Source organism: Penicillium psychrofluorescens, assembly GCF_964197705.1.
Source record: "Penicillium psychrofluorescens genome assembly, chromosome: 2".
Taxonomy (NCBI): domain Eukaryota; kingdom Fungi; phylum Ascomycota; class Eurotiomycetes; order Eurotiales; family Aspergillaceae; genus Penicillium; species Penicillium psychrofluorescens.
Genome location: NC_133440.1, coordinates 695645 through 712480, shown reverse-complemented (window position 1 = coordinate 712480; position 16836 = coordinate 695645). Strand labels below are relative to the sequence as shown.

The following is a 16836-nucleotide window of genomic DNA, read 5'->3' as shown; positions in this document are numbered from 1 at the left end:
ACACCACCGCACAGACAATCCAGCAGAAAGCGAAAAAAAAAACAAAATCACCCGAGACCGGCCCAAACCCCACGAATCCGCCTCGCAAGCTGAATATCCTTCTGCATAATGGTAACGCGCTTCGCATGGATGGCACACAGATTCGTGTCCTCGAACAGATGCACCATGAACGCCTCCGCCGCTTCTTGCAGCGCCTGAATCGCATGAGACTGCCACCGCAGCTGGGCGCCAACTTCGGCGGGCAGGAGATCGAGCGCGACTTCACGGACAAGCCGCGCAAAGGGCAGTTTGGCGATCAGCAGGTCGTAGGAGCGTTGGTACCGGCGGATTTCTTTGAGGGCCACGGTGCCGGGCTTATAGCGCCGGCGTCGGCCTTGGGGGGTCGGGTCGCCGGCTTTATTGTTGATGTTAGGAAATGGATTCGGTCAAGAGGGGTAAGGAAGGGTAGGAGAGAGTGTGTGTGGATGTGGGATGGGTGCATACGCTGGACATTGGAGGGCCGTTTCCCGGCTGGTCGCTTGCCTGCCTTTACGGCGGACTTGCGCGCCTTTGCGGGTGAGGTTGTTGCGGAGGAAGGGCGCGCTACTGCTCGTGGTTGGTTGCCGGAGGCGGGGACCTTGCGCGCGAGTTTGGGTGGCATTGTGGGATTGAGATGCTGCGCTGAGCAGGAGGGAAATGGAGGGGTTGTTGTTGTCGACGACGGTCAATTGGAATGACCGTAGAACGCGCGAGAGCTCTCCTCCAGTCCGGTGGGAGAGAAGCTGTCTAGGCGTGGGGGGAGTGCCTCGCAGCAGCAATAGAGAGGGGTTGTGTAAATAGTATACACTCACTTTCAGAAAGCAAAACACAAAAGGGATTGATCCTATAACGATAATTGTAGGGGCTGGGCATGAATGTAATCTTGCCGCTTTAGTCCCTCCCAGCCCCCAGCATTCATTCACGCGCCCGTGTCGTGTCGGGCACGTGACGATAAGCGCCCGATACGACTTACTTGGTCTTTCCCGGCGTATCTATCACCTCCTCGTCACTACTGCTACTGACCCAGCTAGCTATCCCGGTCAGCCACTCACCCTCTCATCAAGCAATCATGGCTGCGATCTGGGAGAACAACGGGCAAGTAGGCCAGTTCCCCCTTGAGCAATGGTTCTACGAGATGCCCCCCGTGACTCGATGGTGGACCGTCGCCACCGTCGCAACCTCCGTACTGGTGCAGTGCCACGTCGTGACTGCCTACCAGCTCTTCTACAGCTTCCGCTCCGTGTACGCCAAATCCCAGTACTGGCGACTGCTCACCACATTCCTCTATTTCGGCCCCTTAAACCTCGATCTCTTATTCCATGTCTTCTTTCTGCAGCGTTACTCGCGCCTCCTGGAGGAATCCTCCGGCCGCTCCCCCGCGCACTTCGCCTGGCTGCTCTTCTACGCCATGTCCTCACTGCTGCTGATGTCGCCGTTTCTGTCGCTGCCTTTCCTGGGCACGTCGCTCTCCTCGAGTCTGGTATATATCTGGGCGCGACGGAACCCGGAGACTCGGCTGAGCTTTTTGGGTCTGCTCGTCTTTACGGCGCCCTACCTGCCCTGGGTGCTAATGGGGTTCAGTCTCATTGTCCATGGCACCGTGCCGAAGGATGAGATCTGTGGTGTCGTCGTGGGCCATGTGTGGTACTTCTTCAACGATGTCTATCCGTCTCTGCATGGTGGACACCGGCCACTGGATCCGCCGGTGTGGTGGCGCCGTCTATTTGAGCGGGTGGATGCCGGTACGGATGCGGCGAACCTGAACCGTGAGTTTGCGGCCGCGGCTGCTCCGGAGGTGCGATGAGTGATGCCATCGAGTTGGGCGAGGCAATGGATGTTGAGATTGCATCCGGCTGCTTATACATGTTGATTCGTATAGCGTTTTCATTGACGTCTATCGACCGAAGAAAAACGAATTGGCGCGGAGTCTCAAACAGTCAAAGATGATCAGCAGAGAGGAATTGGGTCATGGTTATGCATGGATTGGTTTCTGAGCGACTTTTTTTTCTTATTTATTTCATTTTTTCATTCTTCTTTCTGCATTGAACATAGCCAAGAGAATAGATACCCTTGATCATTGTATTGAATGCCATGGCATACACAATATAGACTACCGTTTCTCCCCCTCATTGGACGATAACTAGCCCATCGCACGATCCAAGTTTAGTCGAGGCCACTCACGTCATGTCCAGCCGCTGATCATCGGACTCGCAGTTTAGTACCTACATGGTACATGCTGTCGAACAATCCCTTGCGGTTGCCTAGTTCGCCTACTGTTTCCTGTACGTCCATCCTAGGTACGGCCGAACACGCCGCCCGACGAGCCATGGGTGCGTGGAGGCGACAGGCTCGTCCAGTGGCTGTGGGGGCGATTTGGGTGGGCCACTTCGCTGTAGGCAGCAAGACCAGCCTGCCAGCAAGGCATCCCAGGCAGGCGATAGAACTGTGTACAGGCGGTCCTTTAGCCGTGGCAGCAGAACCGGGTCATCATGGTAGCGGTTGGGCGCAATAGATTAACCACCACCATCACCACCACCACCTAGCGCATCCCCCAGCTGCCCCGTGCACACTCCACAACCCCGTGGCGAGGGTACTGCCACAATGATGATGCGGTTGTGGCAGGCCATGCGATGCTGGCGCAGGGAACGTGCCCCGGCGCGAAAACGAATCCACTCTGCTCTGCTGCGCACCCCCCACATGGCTCTGGGTACCTAGGGATGTATTTCTTTCTCGATGACGACGCCTCTGATAACCATGGACCTAGTGCGTAATTCAACCGGGTCAACGGCGAAAAATGCCCCTTTCAGACCCGCCGGCCGTGGCGTGGAGCCAATGACCATCCCCGCTGAGTCAGATTAGCCACGCCCTCAGCCTCTTGTATCGCGTGACCATACACCGCGGGTCAATCGCGGGAGGGATACGGTCACTTACGGGCGTAAATTCCACTCGCCCCTGGCTCTCCAGAGTTCAACCATCGCTTCTCTTTTGGCCTTAGTTCCCTCCCCACCTCTCCCGCTCGTCGCTCCTTTTGGCCTCCAACTTGCTTTCCCTGGGGTTTTCCTTTCTCAATTGTCTTTCTCTCCTTAATCGGTTTCCCCATACGACGTCCTTCCCTCTCCTCCTGGCCATTGAATCCCAACCCTCTTCCCCTGAGTTCCAACCCCAGATTTTCCCCTGGAACGAACGTCGTTCTCTCTTCGGCACCACGACTCCTTTCTTTCTCGTCTCTTCTCCCACGTGCCCCTGAGCACACGACGAACTTCATGACCCTGGATTGGTGTTGAGAGTCCTTGCTGTTGAAACCCGTCCCTGAATTGGTCGTGCCTCGACGGAGGATTCTGGTTGACTCCCAAACTGGGGTGACCGTTCTTCTCTCGCCGCCGCCATTATGCGACGCGGACTCGTGATCTTTCTGCTGGTCAACCTGCTCATCATCGCGTTCCTGGTTCGAAGCGTCTCGACCCTGCTCTCACTGCTCCTCGAAGATGCCGCCGCCGACGCCATCCACCATGCCGAGCTGCCCTCGCCCAATTCCAGCCTGATCGAGCAACGCCCACAGATCATCCCCAAGATCATTCACCAGACCTACAAGAACGAGACTATCCCCGAGGTGTGGGTGGAAGCGCAGCGGACTTGCATTGACTTGCATCCTGATTATGAATATATTGTATGTGGTTGCCTGGAAGTGTTTTTTTCGGATCTGCAGATAACTAACAACTCCCAGCTCTGGACGAACGAGAAATCGCGTGAATTCATCGCGGCCGAGTACCCCTGGTTTCTCGAGACGTTTGACGGCTACAAGTACCCCATCCAGCGGGCTGATTCGATCCGCTACTTCGTCCTGGCGCACTATGGTGGGACATATATCGATCTGGACGATGTAGGAATCCCCTCCCCCCCTTTTTTTGGAAAATTAAGTTTCTAACATGACCGTGGCAGGGCTGTAATCGCCGGTTGGACCCTTTGCTCGCTTATCCCGCGTGGGTGCGCCGAACGGTTCCCACGGGCATCTCGAACGATGCCATGGGCTCGGTACCCCAGCACCCATTCTTCCTCCGTGTGATCGAATTGTTACAACAATATGACCGCAGCTGGCTGCTCCCATATATCACGGTCATGTATTCCACTGGTCCGCTGTTCTTGTCGGTTATCTGGAAGGAGTACATGCAGGACCGACCCAGCGAAGCCGGCCGCGTGCGCATCCTCATGCAGGACGAGTACAACCGGTTCTCCTGGAGCTTCTTCACCCACCACCGGGGCAACAGCTGGCACGGCAAGGACGCGCGCTTCATCTTCTGGATGGGCCAACACTGGATTCTCCTAACCTTCCTCGGCTTCAGCCTAGCTGGCGTGGTCGGCTTCTGCCTCTGGTGGTCGTATGGTCGGGTCATGCTCCTGGGAGCCAAGTACCGCTACCGCTACACCAAGGTGCCCTCCCTCATCAGCCCGTCCCGCCTCTCCTCCTCGCCCACGCGGCGCTCGCGCATGCTCCCCACGCTCCTCCGACGCGTCAGCTTCAAGGAAGACGAAGAGGCTCGCGGGGTCACCGAGACCTCGTACGAGCTCAGTCGCCACGATGATTGATTTGATCATTCCTGTGTATTTTGTGTGTATTGATACGGCCTTGGACACGATCTGTGCATCTCAGCATTTATATGTACACTTTTATTTACCTTCTGTTTGAGAGCGCTATGCATGGTGATTCAGTCTCGTTGGCGGGACCCTGGATTGACTGCTCACCTGGAGCCATTGGTTTTGATTTTCTGCGATTTGAGGGATCTATGCCCACGCCTGCTGTGTGGTGGTGGGATTGCTCTTGGATTGCTTGGTCCCCTCTATTTACCTACCTCTTTATGATTTGTAACCAACCTTTAGACTTACTTCTGGGATCTGAGATCAAAGAAATCTACTTGCTTGATACTACTTGCTTCATTCGCATTCTTGGCGCTGGCATTCCTTGCTGAGGTTGGGTTGAGCGGCGTTTCAGACCAACCCTCCGAAACCCTAGCTCCATTACATCGCTCAACCCTTGGTCTCACATTCTTCGTGACTGACCCTTTGTCTACCAGCCTGCTGGCCACAATGCCCAGCAATGGGCGGCTATGCAGCGGTTCCCCCGCCCACCTCTCTCAGCAATGTAGTGGGCAGCCCATATATAAAGCAACCACCCTCTTGGCTTTCTCTGAACCGCTGTCCTCATTTCTCAAGATATAATTACTGACCAATCTCCATTGCTCTCATTCGCCCTTGCTCTCCTACACGCAAGATGTGGCACCTCTACCTTACCACCCTCTTCCTCCTCAACCTGTCCCTCTTCTCCGCCACAGCCCCAGTCTCATTTACCTTTCCTCTGATCGCTCGCGACGCCGCTCTCACGCAAGCCCAGGTGGAAGCCATTGCGCCTAAATCAAACACATGCACCGATGCTCCCGCCAAGGGCGAGTGTGCGACTGCAAAGACCGCCGCCAAGTACACCTCCCAATCCTTTGACACATACAAAGTCACGTCGAAGGCAGAGCAGGCTGCTATCATCAGTCTGATGGCGTTTGAAAGTGTCGATTTCAAGTACAACAAGAACCATTTCCCAGGTGTGCCGGGTCAGGGCAGTACGTATTCCTTCTTTTCTTAAATCATTGGGTGATAATAAACGTACCATACAGCGCGCAACATGCAATCCCCGTCCTTCAACAAGAAATACGCCTCCTCCCTCCCGGATCTCAAAAGCAAGATCGCCAGAGTCGCTAGCAACCCCGCCGATCTGCTGGATCTGCTCCGCGATAACCACGGCTACGACTTCGGCTCGGGGGCGTGGTTCTTGACCACCCAGTGCTCTAAGGAGGTCCGGACTGCTTTGCAGGCTGGCGACGAGGAGGGATGGCAGCGGTATATTAGTGATTGTGTGGGTACCTCTGTGACGGATGAGAGGAAGGAGTATTGGCAGAGGGCTATCAAGGCTCTTGGGGTGAACTCGTGATTCATTCTTTTGTGTTGGGCTGGCGCATGGCAGGGTGGATCGGGTGTTGTCGAAGCAGGTTCTTCGGCGGGTGTTTTGGGGATGATTCAAGTATTCACGATTGATGCATTTATGGCAGTATTAGAGATTTGTTTAGCAATGAATTGGTATCGACATGATTATCATCCCGCACATACTGTACTTGCTATACTTCAGAACAATTGACCACAAGATCAACCAAGATACCATGTATTCTAATCCCATCTCATCACACATACACATCGCATATTTACAATTGAACTTCCTAATTTCAATTTTAAAGAACACCCTTAGTACTAACCACATCCCCGGCCCCAACCTCCCCCCCAGTCCGCCTCGCACAGGCCGTCCTCATCGCCACCGCAAGCGCCTTGAACGCGCTCTCCGCGCGATGGTGGTCATTATCGCCATACGTGCAGCCCACATGCAGGGTCACGCCCGCTGCCTGCGCGAAGCTCTGCAAGCCATGCGTGATCATCTCGGTGCTGAGGTCGCCGATCTTCTCCCGCTTGAACCCCAGGTCGATGACTGCCCATGGTCGGCTGGAGAGATCGATCACGGCCCATGAGAGGGCCTCGTCGAGGGGGGCGTCACCGCGTCCGAAGCGCGTGAGCGACTGCCGTGCACCTAGGGCTTGTGTGAATGCTGAGCCGATGGCGAGAAATGTGTCTTCTGTTGTGTGGTGGTCGTCAACTGTAGATGAGATTGTTAGTAAGTGTATGCGTAAAGTATATCCAATTGACTTCTTTCTCCTCTCACTTGCCAATTGGAAGGAGAGAGAGAGAGAGAGAGAGAGAGAGGAGCAGGACGCACTGTATAAATCTCCCTTTGCCCGCACCGCCAAACTCCACCCCGCATGCTTCGCCATCGCATGCAGCATATGATCCAGGAACCCGATCCCTGTGCTCACAGTGATCTGCTGGGTCGCCGTGAACTGCGTCGCATGCCCGGCATCCTTGGGCGGCACAATGCCATTCTTGGCGGCGGAGGCTTCTTGCGGGTCGCTTGGGGGGGAGAAGTGGGTGGAGGGCTCGTAGGGAGGTAGGACGCCGCCGTCGAGACTGAGGGAGACTTGGATTTTGGTTTCGTTTGTGTCCCGTGAGAGGGATGCTGTGCGCGCGGCGAGGGCCATGATGGGGTGTGGGTGTGCCGTGGAGAGTGAGTTGGGTATAGTTGGAGGTTGGCGGCTTTTTCTCGGATCGGAGATCGTTGAGTGGGATTATTATTGATCCGGTCCTCTCCTCCGGTCATTATTTTTGTTCTCTATCCATCTCCTACTCACTTGCACAGCTCTTGCTTCTTGTTTTTCCTTCCCGGTGCTGGCCTCACTGGAACTCAATTGAAAGCAGAGTTTTTCCTCAGCTTCTCCTCTATCCCTGTTCCAAATCTCCCGCCCAATCTTACAACAAAAACATTCAACCTTCAGTAAATAGCCATCCACCATGCCTCCCCCGCCAAGTCAAAGAGGAGACATCGAGCCGCCAGAGGAACTTACACGCGAAGCCGCCAAGGGCTTCATGACTGGCGTGTTCCGAGTATGTCCGCCAAACACAACCTTGCGCAACTGGGACTAACATCTGCTTCTTCACCGCGTGCTATAGTTCGGCTCGGTATCCATCCTCGCCCATATGATCCTGATCCTCCCTCATCCATTCACCTTCACTGCGCCTACACCACCCGCCAGTCCGGACGCGCAACCCCGACCGCGCCCCTCACCGTTCTCCCCTGCCGGCCTCCGCTCGCGATTGTTCTACCGTCCGCTCGAAGGCTTCTCCTCGTGGATCTCGCCGACGGCACGCGTCTACCGCGGCCTGACGCCTCAGTTTAAGGTCTTCCTGCAGATTGCCGCGATGACCCTGGGCGGCTGTATCTGGGCGGAGCGGAGGGTGAATGATTACATCGAACTGGTTCGCCGTATCAAGCGCGCGGAGCGGCGGCAAGCGGAACTGGAAGAGAGATCTCGTCCATGAGGAATCCTGCGGGATTTAAGCGGGGCGGAATTCCAGAGCTTCGCCAGGTGCCCTTTTTTTCCCCCAATAATTCCAGAAGCTATCTGCAACAGCTCTGCTCCAGTGGGGTTGGTGCTTGTGTGGTTATTCGGCTGCTCCATACGTACAACAAACAGACCGCAGAACCACCAAAGTTCTTCCTTCTCGTCGCCCCTTTTTCCCTTGGAGCGATCGGGCTGAAACGAGGGCCCTATCAGGATCCCGACCCCTGGCCTCCTTATCCTGGACCTCCGGCTGCAATTCCGGAGGAGCGTGGAGTTGCCCGTGCTGGTGATCTGCGTGGTGGATCGTGTTCGCTCTCACTGAGTGGTCTCCTACTCGATACTAAGCACTAATCCCACCGACACTAAGGAGACATCGTCGTGATAGTCGGCTAATCATACTATCACTGATAGCCTAGCTGATGCATGCGGTGGAGACGCCTCTTACGTGGCTTTGGCTCGAATGCGGATGCCATTCGATATGTGCGACCGCATGTCTCAGTGCCTCAACGGTCGGCAGCTATCTAGGACGATGTAAATAGAGTCAATCAAGACAAAAATGTCCGATCGCGCGGTCTAGAAGTATTGATTTCCGAAGTACATCATGTCTCAAAATACATAGAAACCAGAAGCAAATCAGGAAAAATCAATATGAAACACACGGTACAAACGGTTCGTCCGGAGTGTTGGGCGGTTAACTGCATTCGGCCATTCCTCCCTCTTCCCCTCCACCTTTTCCCTCTTCCTCCTTTTTACTCTCTCCGGCTGCTCTTTTCATTTTCCCCTGTTCTGTTTGCATCGCAGGATTTCCCCCCGTGACATCATTCCCCGCCCACGCCCACTGATCATTCGTCCATTCTGGTGCGGATCGCCCGCTCTTTGATTCCATCCTTGCCGGATTGACCTTCAAATCCCCCCCCGATTGATCACAATCCCCTTGTTCCCGCCGTTTTGGGTTGCCCTGACACGACTTCTTGCTGGCGGATGCGATTGTCTCCTTCATTTCTTCTTCCGGTCACTCGCTCGAACCTACTTCCTATTGCAATCGAACCTCTTTCCTTTCGCCACATTGTTGACAGCTGCTTGACGTGTCGGCGGTGCCCACTCGTCTGGAGGTGCTAGTAGATATATTCGCTCGAGGTCCCACTTGCCTTTCTGCCCAATTGCTTCTCATGGCGCCCTGACGGATTGCAGTATGTACAGCTTGTCGTTATCGTTGCTTGCTAGGAATGTTGCTAATACTCTCGGTTCGTCTAGTGAGATCGACGTCGAGGTCGTTGATGAGATAAGACTTTTATTCTCACCACCCTCGCGCCGCTAGCGTTTTCTTTATCTTAATTAATTCTCCCTATCGTCCACATCTATTTACACCTGCCCGACTTCCACCATGGCTGAGATGGCGGTCAAGAAGCAACGGCGGAAGAGCTTCAGCAGTGTCTTCAGTCCCTCGTCCACAACCTCGGCGCCCCCTCTCCGGCCCCGTCTCCATGATCGAACACCCTCGGACGGTGCCCTTGCGCAAAGCAAAAAACGCCGCAATTCGGGGTTCTTTGGCCGAGCCCAGAGCCCGAATAGAAGATCCACTGGCCCTAATGTCCTGCGTCGGCCTGGGACGTCACACTCGGACATCACGACCTTGGCCGCTGCATCGACGCCTGTTCTTGAGAACCCCCGACCCCGGAAGTCGCTGCAGAAGAAACGCAATTCCGTCTTTGGGTCCTTTCGGTCCTTGCACTCATTGGAAGACGATAATGACCCCCTCAGCGCGTCGGTCGGCTCGCTTGGAGACGACCAGCATGTAATTGATCCCCGAAATGGGATGTGGTCATCCGCCATTCTCCACCATGGGGAAATCCAGACTACTGGCAGCATGTGGAGAAAGAAGAGTCAGTATCTCGTTCTGACAGACACGCATATCATCCGTTTCAAGACCCAGAGCAAGGCCGCCGATACTTTCCCGTCCATTCCACCTTCCTATAACGTGCGGGCCCCGGCGAATCACCGCCAATCAATTGCCTCGATAAGCTCATTGCAGGACATGCACCCGATGGTCTCGGGCGACTCGTCTGCCGGTATTCCGCTGAATAGTATTATTGCGGTCTACATGCTGGAGGATGGACGTTTGTCCCCAACGGTGGAGGTAGCGTACCTGGATGAGCGCACTCACAAGGCTGCCTTGGTTCAGATGCAGACGCCCGACCTTCAAGAACTAAATCTTTGGATGGTGGGCATTCGTCAGGCCGCCCAGATGGCTCGTGCAAACGAACCGCTGCCGTTCAGTCGAGGCTCGGTCGAGTACGTGACTCGGATGCTGGAGCACGAGCGAGACTTCGACCCACAGGCTTTTCGTATGTTTCGTGTTATCCAAATCGCTTCGAGCAAGTCACCTACGCGATCTTCCTCTGATGATCTGGCGAAGTTGTCGCCCACCGGCTGCTACCTCGCTCTTGGGTCCCATAAAGTCCATCTTATTCCAATGCAAAAGACCGGCAGCCGATCGTCGATGGTCTCGCTCACTGACTTTGACGTGGGCGCCTCCTTTGGGTTCATGAATCTGACGGGGCTGTCGATGGAGTACGGCGATGATAGCCTGCACCTCTCGTTCCGGGTTCCATTTCAGAAAACATTCAATGTCTTCCTGGCCTCGGTTCACTCGGTAGAAGTTGCGGGCTGGATTCGACAGCACACCGAGTTCCTGCGTCCTCTATGGACCAGACAGCCATATGAGTTTGTTGTGCCGCGTGAGTTGCAAAACGACGACAACTTCCCGCCCGTAGCGCTGGATGAGGATTACGGCTGCTTCGACCGCACGCTGGTCGCCTACTCCGCCAGTTACGACATTGACACCTCCAACATTCGTTACACGATTGACTTGGAGTGTGAAGATGCTCCTTGCTTCCGATTACTCCGCTCGGCTTCCCCAAGACAGCCAAGATACAACGCGCTCGAGCTGATTGCGGTCATGCGCGCCCTCCGGTATAATGAATCTTTCCGCTCAATATCTTTTCGCGGCGTCAACCTCGATGTGCTTCAGGGCCTTCGTGATATTCACGGGGCGGATATGGATGTGCATCTTGACCGTGGAGGTTGTCTTGTTCAAATTCCAGGCCAAGGAAACCTCACCGTTCTTTCTGAAGAGATACGAGGTTTGGTCTTGAAGAGCAAATGGCTGCGTCGGCTCGATTTCTCGTATTGTCTGACGCGGACACCAACATTCGACAAGGGGATTCGTGATCCAGGCTGTGGAATCCCAGAGGCCATTTTCCCTGTTTGTCGCCGCGAACTGACTAGCGTCGATTGGGTGGCTCTGAATGGGATCAAGCTCGGCGAATCGGACCTTGACTACTTGGTGGATGCGGCATCCCAACGACGGAGTCATCTGAGAGCATTGGAGGTCGGAGATTGCGGACTGTCCGTTCATGACCTGGACATGTTGCTGTCAACCATTGTCGCACAGGAGTCTACTCTCGAGGCCATCAATATCTCCGGCGTCCAGGGACGGTTAAACCCCGATGTTCTTCAACAGTACATCGGGTACTTTGGTCAGATCCGCAAGATGAACCTGTCCCGCATCTCCCGGACGTCTGGCCCCGAGCCGCTCATCACAGCAGAGATGTTGTTCAATTGGCGACTTGAAGAATTGGCCCTCAGCCGAACGACTGTCAACCGCCAGACAGTGGATGCCATCGCCACCTACCTGGCCAGTGATCGGTCCCGAAACCTCCGCGTCCTCCGACTCGACCAGTGCGGCCTGACTGGAGAAGATGTGGCCATGTTCATGCATTCGATGGCGGCTGGTCCCGACAATCTGCGGAGCCTCCATTTGCATGTCAACGAGAACCGGCTTGACAATGGCTGTTCGTTTATTTTTGACGCAATTGCGAAAAACGAGACCCCGTCGCACCTATCTATGCGGATGATTGATTTCAAAAAGGAGGAACATTTCCGGGAACTGGTTAATGCAGTCCGGAAAAACAGCAGCCTGCGATATCTAGATATCTCTAAAGCGTCTCTTCCGTACGATGCAGGTCCAGAGACGTGCCGCGCTCTGCAGGTCATGTTTGAGGAGAACGAGACGCTAGAAGCGTTGGACATCAGCGGGGAAAATGCTCATCTGGACGTCGCCCGCTTCGGGATCGGTCTCAACCTAGCCCTGACTGGCTTGAAGAAAAATACATCTCTCAGGGTGCTTCGAATCGAGCACCAGAACCTGGGTCTCCAGGGCGCGAATACTCTGGCTTCGGTTTTGGAGTGCAATAACTCACTGCGCGAGGTGCATTGCGAGAACAACGATATTAACCTTCAGTCATTTACCGTGCTTGTTAATGGTCTGCAGTGCAACCGCACCCTGCTCAGTCTTTCATGCATGGATGGAGATCGAACCCTGTCCATCGACAAGGTGCGGCGGGAGGTCGACAATGTCCGATGGGATGCAAGCAATGTCCAAGGCTCTACGGCGAACTCGATCCGTCGCTCTCTGCATGCAGCGATGAATGTTGGCAATGCCCCCGTTGGACATCGGTTGAGCAAAAATCCACCGGTGAATGTTGCCGCCGCTCTGGAGACGTCTCCATTTGCAAACCACAACGTAGAGCTCGTCCTGCAGTCTCTGAACCGAAAATGGGACATGGAGGTCGCTCGCCTGCGCCGATATCTTCTTCGCAACCACAATATCGCACACGGAATCGAAGACGACGTCGACGATGCCTCTAGCGATGGCCGGCCCGCGACAGCCGCCAGTCTCGGCACGATGCTCGATGAACTCAAGTTCGAAGTCGCAGTATCAGCAGATGAAATCCGTGCCTCGCCACCAGAAGACTCCGCATCATCTATCCACCTTGCCGAAGAGGACCCGGGAAGCCGGCCTCTTCCTCGCGTCCCCACAGCCGAGTTCACGTCCAGCTTAATGGCGCAAAGCGAACCAGCTCCGCTCCCCCGAGCCGCTCGCGCGCCCTCAGAATTCGGTCCATCAAGCATTATCTCTTCTTCGTCCTCCTCATCCTCACGTATGGCAAGGCCCGTCCCCGCCGTGCCTTCATCCGTCCACAGATCGAATAGCGTCCGCAGTGCAAACAGCTCCAGCACCGTCTCAATCGGCAACCGCAGTGCGCGCAGTGCCTATGGCATGGCCTCGTCCACTCTACGCGGGTTTCTCAGTGGGAACGCCATGAAAGATCGTCGGAAGGCGCAGCACGACTCACGGCCGCCGACGGTGTTCGTTCAGACGGATGACAAGCCGCCTCAGCTGGACTGGGCTCCGCCGAAACTCGATTTGCAGGAGCTGTGAGTGCTGACCGATGTGCTAGCTGCGCTTACTTTTTCGTGGTTACTGCTTCCTGTCGGATTGTACATATCCGCTTTTGTACAGAACCAAGGTCCCTCCCCATCCTCCACCCCTCTTTTTCTCTTCCTCTGGGTCTTGGATTCTCCTTCCCCGCGCGCGCGCACAGCTCTGCCTTCTGGCAATGATACCCTTTTGCTGGTGTTTCTACACCATTTGAGATGCTTTGATCATCTGTCTTGTTATCTTACGCTTATAACCCGCCTCCCCATCTCTCATAGAGATGCAGTTGCCATTGTTTTTCTCTCGGCGTTTGTTTCCATGTGCATCTATGGGATTGACTGTGCTTGTCTATGGGGCGTCTGCATCTACCAGTCATGGCGTTAAAATATATCCTCGTTCTTAGTTTAATGTTATGATGCTCTTGCTTGTCCCTTATCTTCCTGACTTGGTAAAGAAATACTTGGAACACAGAACATGAGGAGAATGGATTTCTATTCACCAAAAATTGCCGTTGTTCAAATGGGTATGGTTGTATACAAGATCCCCCGGAATGTAATAACCCGACGCAGACCAAAGTAGAAACAAGTGAAGAAAAGAAAAAAACACAATAGAATAATGTACAAGATGTCCTACCACAACTCCCAAGACGATATGCTTCCGTCATCCCAAGATTAGTTTACCGGTTCATTAAACACAACCACTCCGTTCTTCTCGTCAAGCTGATTCTCCTTCTCGCGATGGCTACGACCTTTCTTAGCGACTTCGCGCAACTGCCGAATATAAGCATTGGCCGCAACGCCAATCTCGTCCTCGCCACGGTCGTCGAGAACAGCGCGGCGGCGGCGCTGGCACATTTCGTATAAGCTGCGCGCCCGATAAGGCTCCAGTTCTTTCAGCTCGTAATCGACGGTCCATTCGTCATCGGCCTTGAAGTTGGTAGGACGGTCGACTGGTTTTTTGTTCACGCTGTTTTTGACCGAGAGCACCATTCCGAGGAGCTCGGTTTCTTGCCCGCCCTTTTCTAGGTCTTCGGTGAAGGATGGGTCGGGGGGAGCGTCTGAGTCGTATATCGGGGCTGATGAGGCCTCTGAGGAGGGTGACTCGGGCGTGTTGGTATTTGAGGAGAGGATCTCAGACTCTTCTGAGGATTTAGAGGGCGATGGGTCTTCCGTCGCTGCTGCGGCGTCGAGGTCCTCGTTAATATCGTCTTTTGGTTCGGGACGGAGAAGACGCTTCTGGTACGCCTCGATTTCGGCTTGGTTCTTCGTCTGGATGGCGTCGATCTCCTCGTCTGTGACGGGCTCGGCAAAAATGTACATAAATGGAGAGGTTGCGTCTCTCGTTTCAAAATGGAAGCGCAGCGATTGCTTGGGGAACCGGGCAGTCGCCTTGTCGAGGACTGTATTCCACAGCCCCAAGCTCAGCTTGAACTCTTCATCTCCCAGCGCAGTGTCGCTCTGTCCGTGCAGGGCTTCGTCCATCTCCGAAAGACTGATATACTGGAATCCGAAGATGCGCTCGACGTTGTGGAAAGCGACAAAGATCCCGTCCATGCGGCCGACGCGCACCTGCAGAGAATACTTCAGGAACGCAGCGCGGATCATGTCGAAGTATTCCCGCTCAAAGGACTCGAAGTCGCCAAATCGACCCTTGATCTCGTATCCAAGACCGTGCTCAAAGTTCTTTGCATCCATTCGAATCGAGACAACGGCACGCGTTTTCAAATCGAACATTCCAGTACCCGGCAGGCGAGGATCATAGGCATCCAGCTGAGACCGCATGATGAAATCGCCATAGGTGGTGAAATGGTAGGACTCGGGTACGGCCTCCTCTTCTTCCGGCGTGATCTTGTTCTCGTGTGATCGGCGATACCGCTCAAAATCATCTTTCGGCAAGGTGAGGAGCTTCTCCATTGATTTTCCAAGGTTCATCAGGATGTTGGCGTTATCAAACTCCTTGTCCGCGTCGATGGCGTACACTCCATCCTGGTATCGAAGGAACATGGCCGCGGGCGAGCGGAGGAGACGTGTGAAAGAACGCAACTTCTCGGAAAAGCCTTGAGACACGCTGCTCACATTGACGGCTCGCCAGCTCGAAAGAAGGTAATGGAAATGCGAGAGAACCGAAGTCATACTCGAAGAAGACCCAACATACTTCTTCTGTTGCTTGACAGCTATGTCACGTAAAGTATCATCTTTGGACGAGGTGATGTATGCCTTCAGAGCTTCGAAATCAAACTCGGTTACAGGCATAATTGAACCCAAATACGGATCAAAGTTATAGACACGAGACCGAGGGTCACGAAGATGATAGACGCCAGGACTGTATCGTGTTAGTTTCACAAATCCTCTGGCAAAAAGAAGCAGCTTACTTGAAAAGCACCCGTTCAAGGCCAAATGACAAAGTTGGAACAGGGGCCAGGGGGATATCCAATGCTTGGGAGAAGAAGTAGAGTCAGCTGGGGTTCTAAGAATGATTCTCTAGCGGCACTCACGGGTCAATGGCTGCCGTGCGTGTAGGGAGCCTTCGTCTTGCCGGAGTATGGACTTTGACTTGGTTGCGGGATTTTCCTCTCGCTCTCGCTTCGCCTTCCGGGGGGGCAGTGGATTAGGCTGCTCGGTCACTCGGGGAGCTGCAACCTCTTCGTTCTGTCCCTTGACCTCCTGCTTGTCGGTGTCTTGCTTGTCTGCAGCGCTCTTCTTCTCCTTTTTCTTCTTCTCCTTCTTGTCTGCGGTGGCCGTCGTGTCTGTAGCGGCGGCCTTCATCTTTTCTAAACGGGCCTTCTTTTCTTCAGCGGCCTTCCCCCTCTTCTCTTTCTTCTTCTTCTTCTCCTTCTTGTCTGCAGCGGCCGTCGAATCTTCGGCGGCAGCCTTTTTCCTTGCTCCAGTGGCCTTCTTCCTCTTCTCCTTCACCTTCTTGTCTTCAGCCGCTTTCTCATTTTCGGTGAGATCTTTTCCGGCCGCCTTCTTGTCTGCCTGTGATAAGGCTAATGATGTAGCCTTCTTTTTCTGTTTGGCCTTTAGCCTCGCCTTACGTTTCGTGTTGCCCACAGGAAGAGTTTTTTTCTTTTCTTTTTTCCCTTCCCCTCCTTGCTCTCTTTCCTCTTCTTGTCTTTCTTGTTCGTCTCGCGATGGCTGTGGCTGTGGCTGGCGACTGAACTTTTCCGCCGCGCTAATGGGCTGTGCTGTCACTTGGATGGACTCTTGAGAGTCTGGATGCAGGGTTTTAGAGGTCTTCCCAGTCTGGTTTTTATCCGGAGATTCCTGCAAGAAACTCTTTTAGTACTCCTTTCCGCGGGACAAGAGAAAAGATGACAAGCTCCGTACCTGGGTCTCAGCTGCATATCCCCGGAACCGCGTTTGTGTCAGAAAGTGAGGTCGTGTCCTCTTGTTTCTGCTAATGAAAAGAGATGTGCTGTGAAAGGCGCGTAGCTTGTTGGGAGACCCAACCCGGCGGGCTAGACAGGAGAGGCAGACATGGTCGCGGAGAGGGTCTGAGACCGACCGCAGCGAGGCCCGAAACATGCGAGCCTGAAAAAGAGAAACAGAAAGA

At 54.4% G+C, this 16836-nt stretch overlaps 8 protein-coding genes across 8 annotated transcripts; 5 read left to right on the top strand and 3 right to left on the bottom strand.

Moving 5' to 3' along the window:
* Positions 1-47: 47 nt before the first annotated feature.
* On the bottom strand, positions 48-640 carry PFLUO_LOCUS2472 (centromeric DNA-binding histone H3-like protein cse4; the record flags this gene model as incomplete). The annotated part of the gene is made up of 2 exons (XM_073779616.1): positions 48-394; positions 484-640. The coding sequence occupies 2 exons, from the start codon at positions 638-640 to the stop codon at positions 48-50; spliced, it is 504 nt and encodes a 167-aa protein (XP_073636553.1).
* A 447-nt stretch (positions 641-1087) lies between these two features.
* On the top strand, positions 1088-1822 carry PFLUO_LOCUS2471 (uncharacterized protein; the record flags this gene model as incomplete). The annotated part of the gene is made up of 1 exon (XM_073779615.1): positions 1088-1822. One exon carries the CDS (start codon positions 1088-1090, stop codon positions 1820-1822), a length of 735 nt encoding a protein of 244 aa, XP_073636552.1.
* Positions 1823-3406: 1584 nt separating this feature from the next.
* Positions 3407-4602, top strand: PFLUO_LOCUS2470 (CSG1/SUR1-like protein; the record flags this gene model as incomplete). The annotated part of the gene is made up of 3 exons (XM_073779614.1): positions 3407-3685; positions 3743-3898; positions 3958-4602. 3 exons carry the CDS (start codon positions 3407-3409, stop codon positions 4600-4602), a joined length of 1080 nt encoding a protein of 359 aa, XP_073636551.1.
* A 682-nt stretch (positions 4603-5284) lies between these two features.
* Positions 5285-5992, top strand: PFLUO_LOCUS2469 (uncharacterized protein; the record flags this gene model as incomplete). The annotated part of the gene is made up of 2 exons (XM_073779613.1): positions 5285-5624; positions 5679-5992. The coding sequence occupies 2 exons, from the start codon at positions 5285-5287 to the stop codon at positions 5990-5992; spliced, it is 654 nt and encodes a 217-aa protein (XP_073636550.1).
* Positions 5993-6287: 295 nt separating this feature from the next.
* PFLUO_LOCUS2468 (imidazoleglycerol-phosphate dehydratase) lies at positions 6288-7142 on the bottom strand (the record flags this gene model as incomplete). Its single annotated transcript, XM_073779612.1, has 2 exons — positions 6288-6703; positions 6824-7142. The coding sequence occupies 2 exons, from the start codon at positions 7140-7142 to the stop codon at positions 6288-6290; spliced, it is 735 nt and encodes a 244-aa protein (XP_073636549.1).
* A 310-nt stretch (positions 7143-7452) lies between these two features.
* On the top strand, positions 7453-7980 carry PFLUO_LOCUS2467 (uncharacterized protein; the record flags this gene model as incomplete). Its single annotated transcript, XM_073779610.1, has 2 exons — positions 7453-7545; positions 7612-7980. The coding sequence occupies 2 exons, from the start codon at positions 7453-7455 to the stop codon at positions 7978-7980; spliced, it is 462 nt and encodes a 153-aa protein (XP_073636548.1).
* A 1407-nt stretch (positions 7981-9387) lies between these two features.
* PFLUO_LOCUS2466 (uncharacterized protein) lies at positions 9388-13287 on the top strand (the record flags this gene model as incomplete). Its single annotated transcript, XM_073779609.1, has 1 exon — positions 9388-13287. The coding sequence occupies one exon, from the start codon at positions 9388-9390 to the stop codon at positions 13285-13287; it is 3900 nt and encodes a 1299-aa protein (XP_073636547.1).
* Positions 13288-13955: 668 nt separating this feature from the next.
* Positions 13956-16808, bottom strand: PFLUO_LOCUS2465 (uncharacterized protein; the record flags this gene model as incomplete). The annotated part of the gene is made up of 4 exons (XM_073779608.1): positions 13956-15606; positions 15656-15719; positions 15779-16547; positions 16611-16808. 4 exons carry the CDS (start codon positions 16806-16808, stop codon positions 13956-13958), a joined length of 2682 nt encoding a protein of 893 aa, XP_073636546.1.
* Positions 16809-16836: the final 28 nt, after the last annotated feature.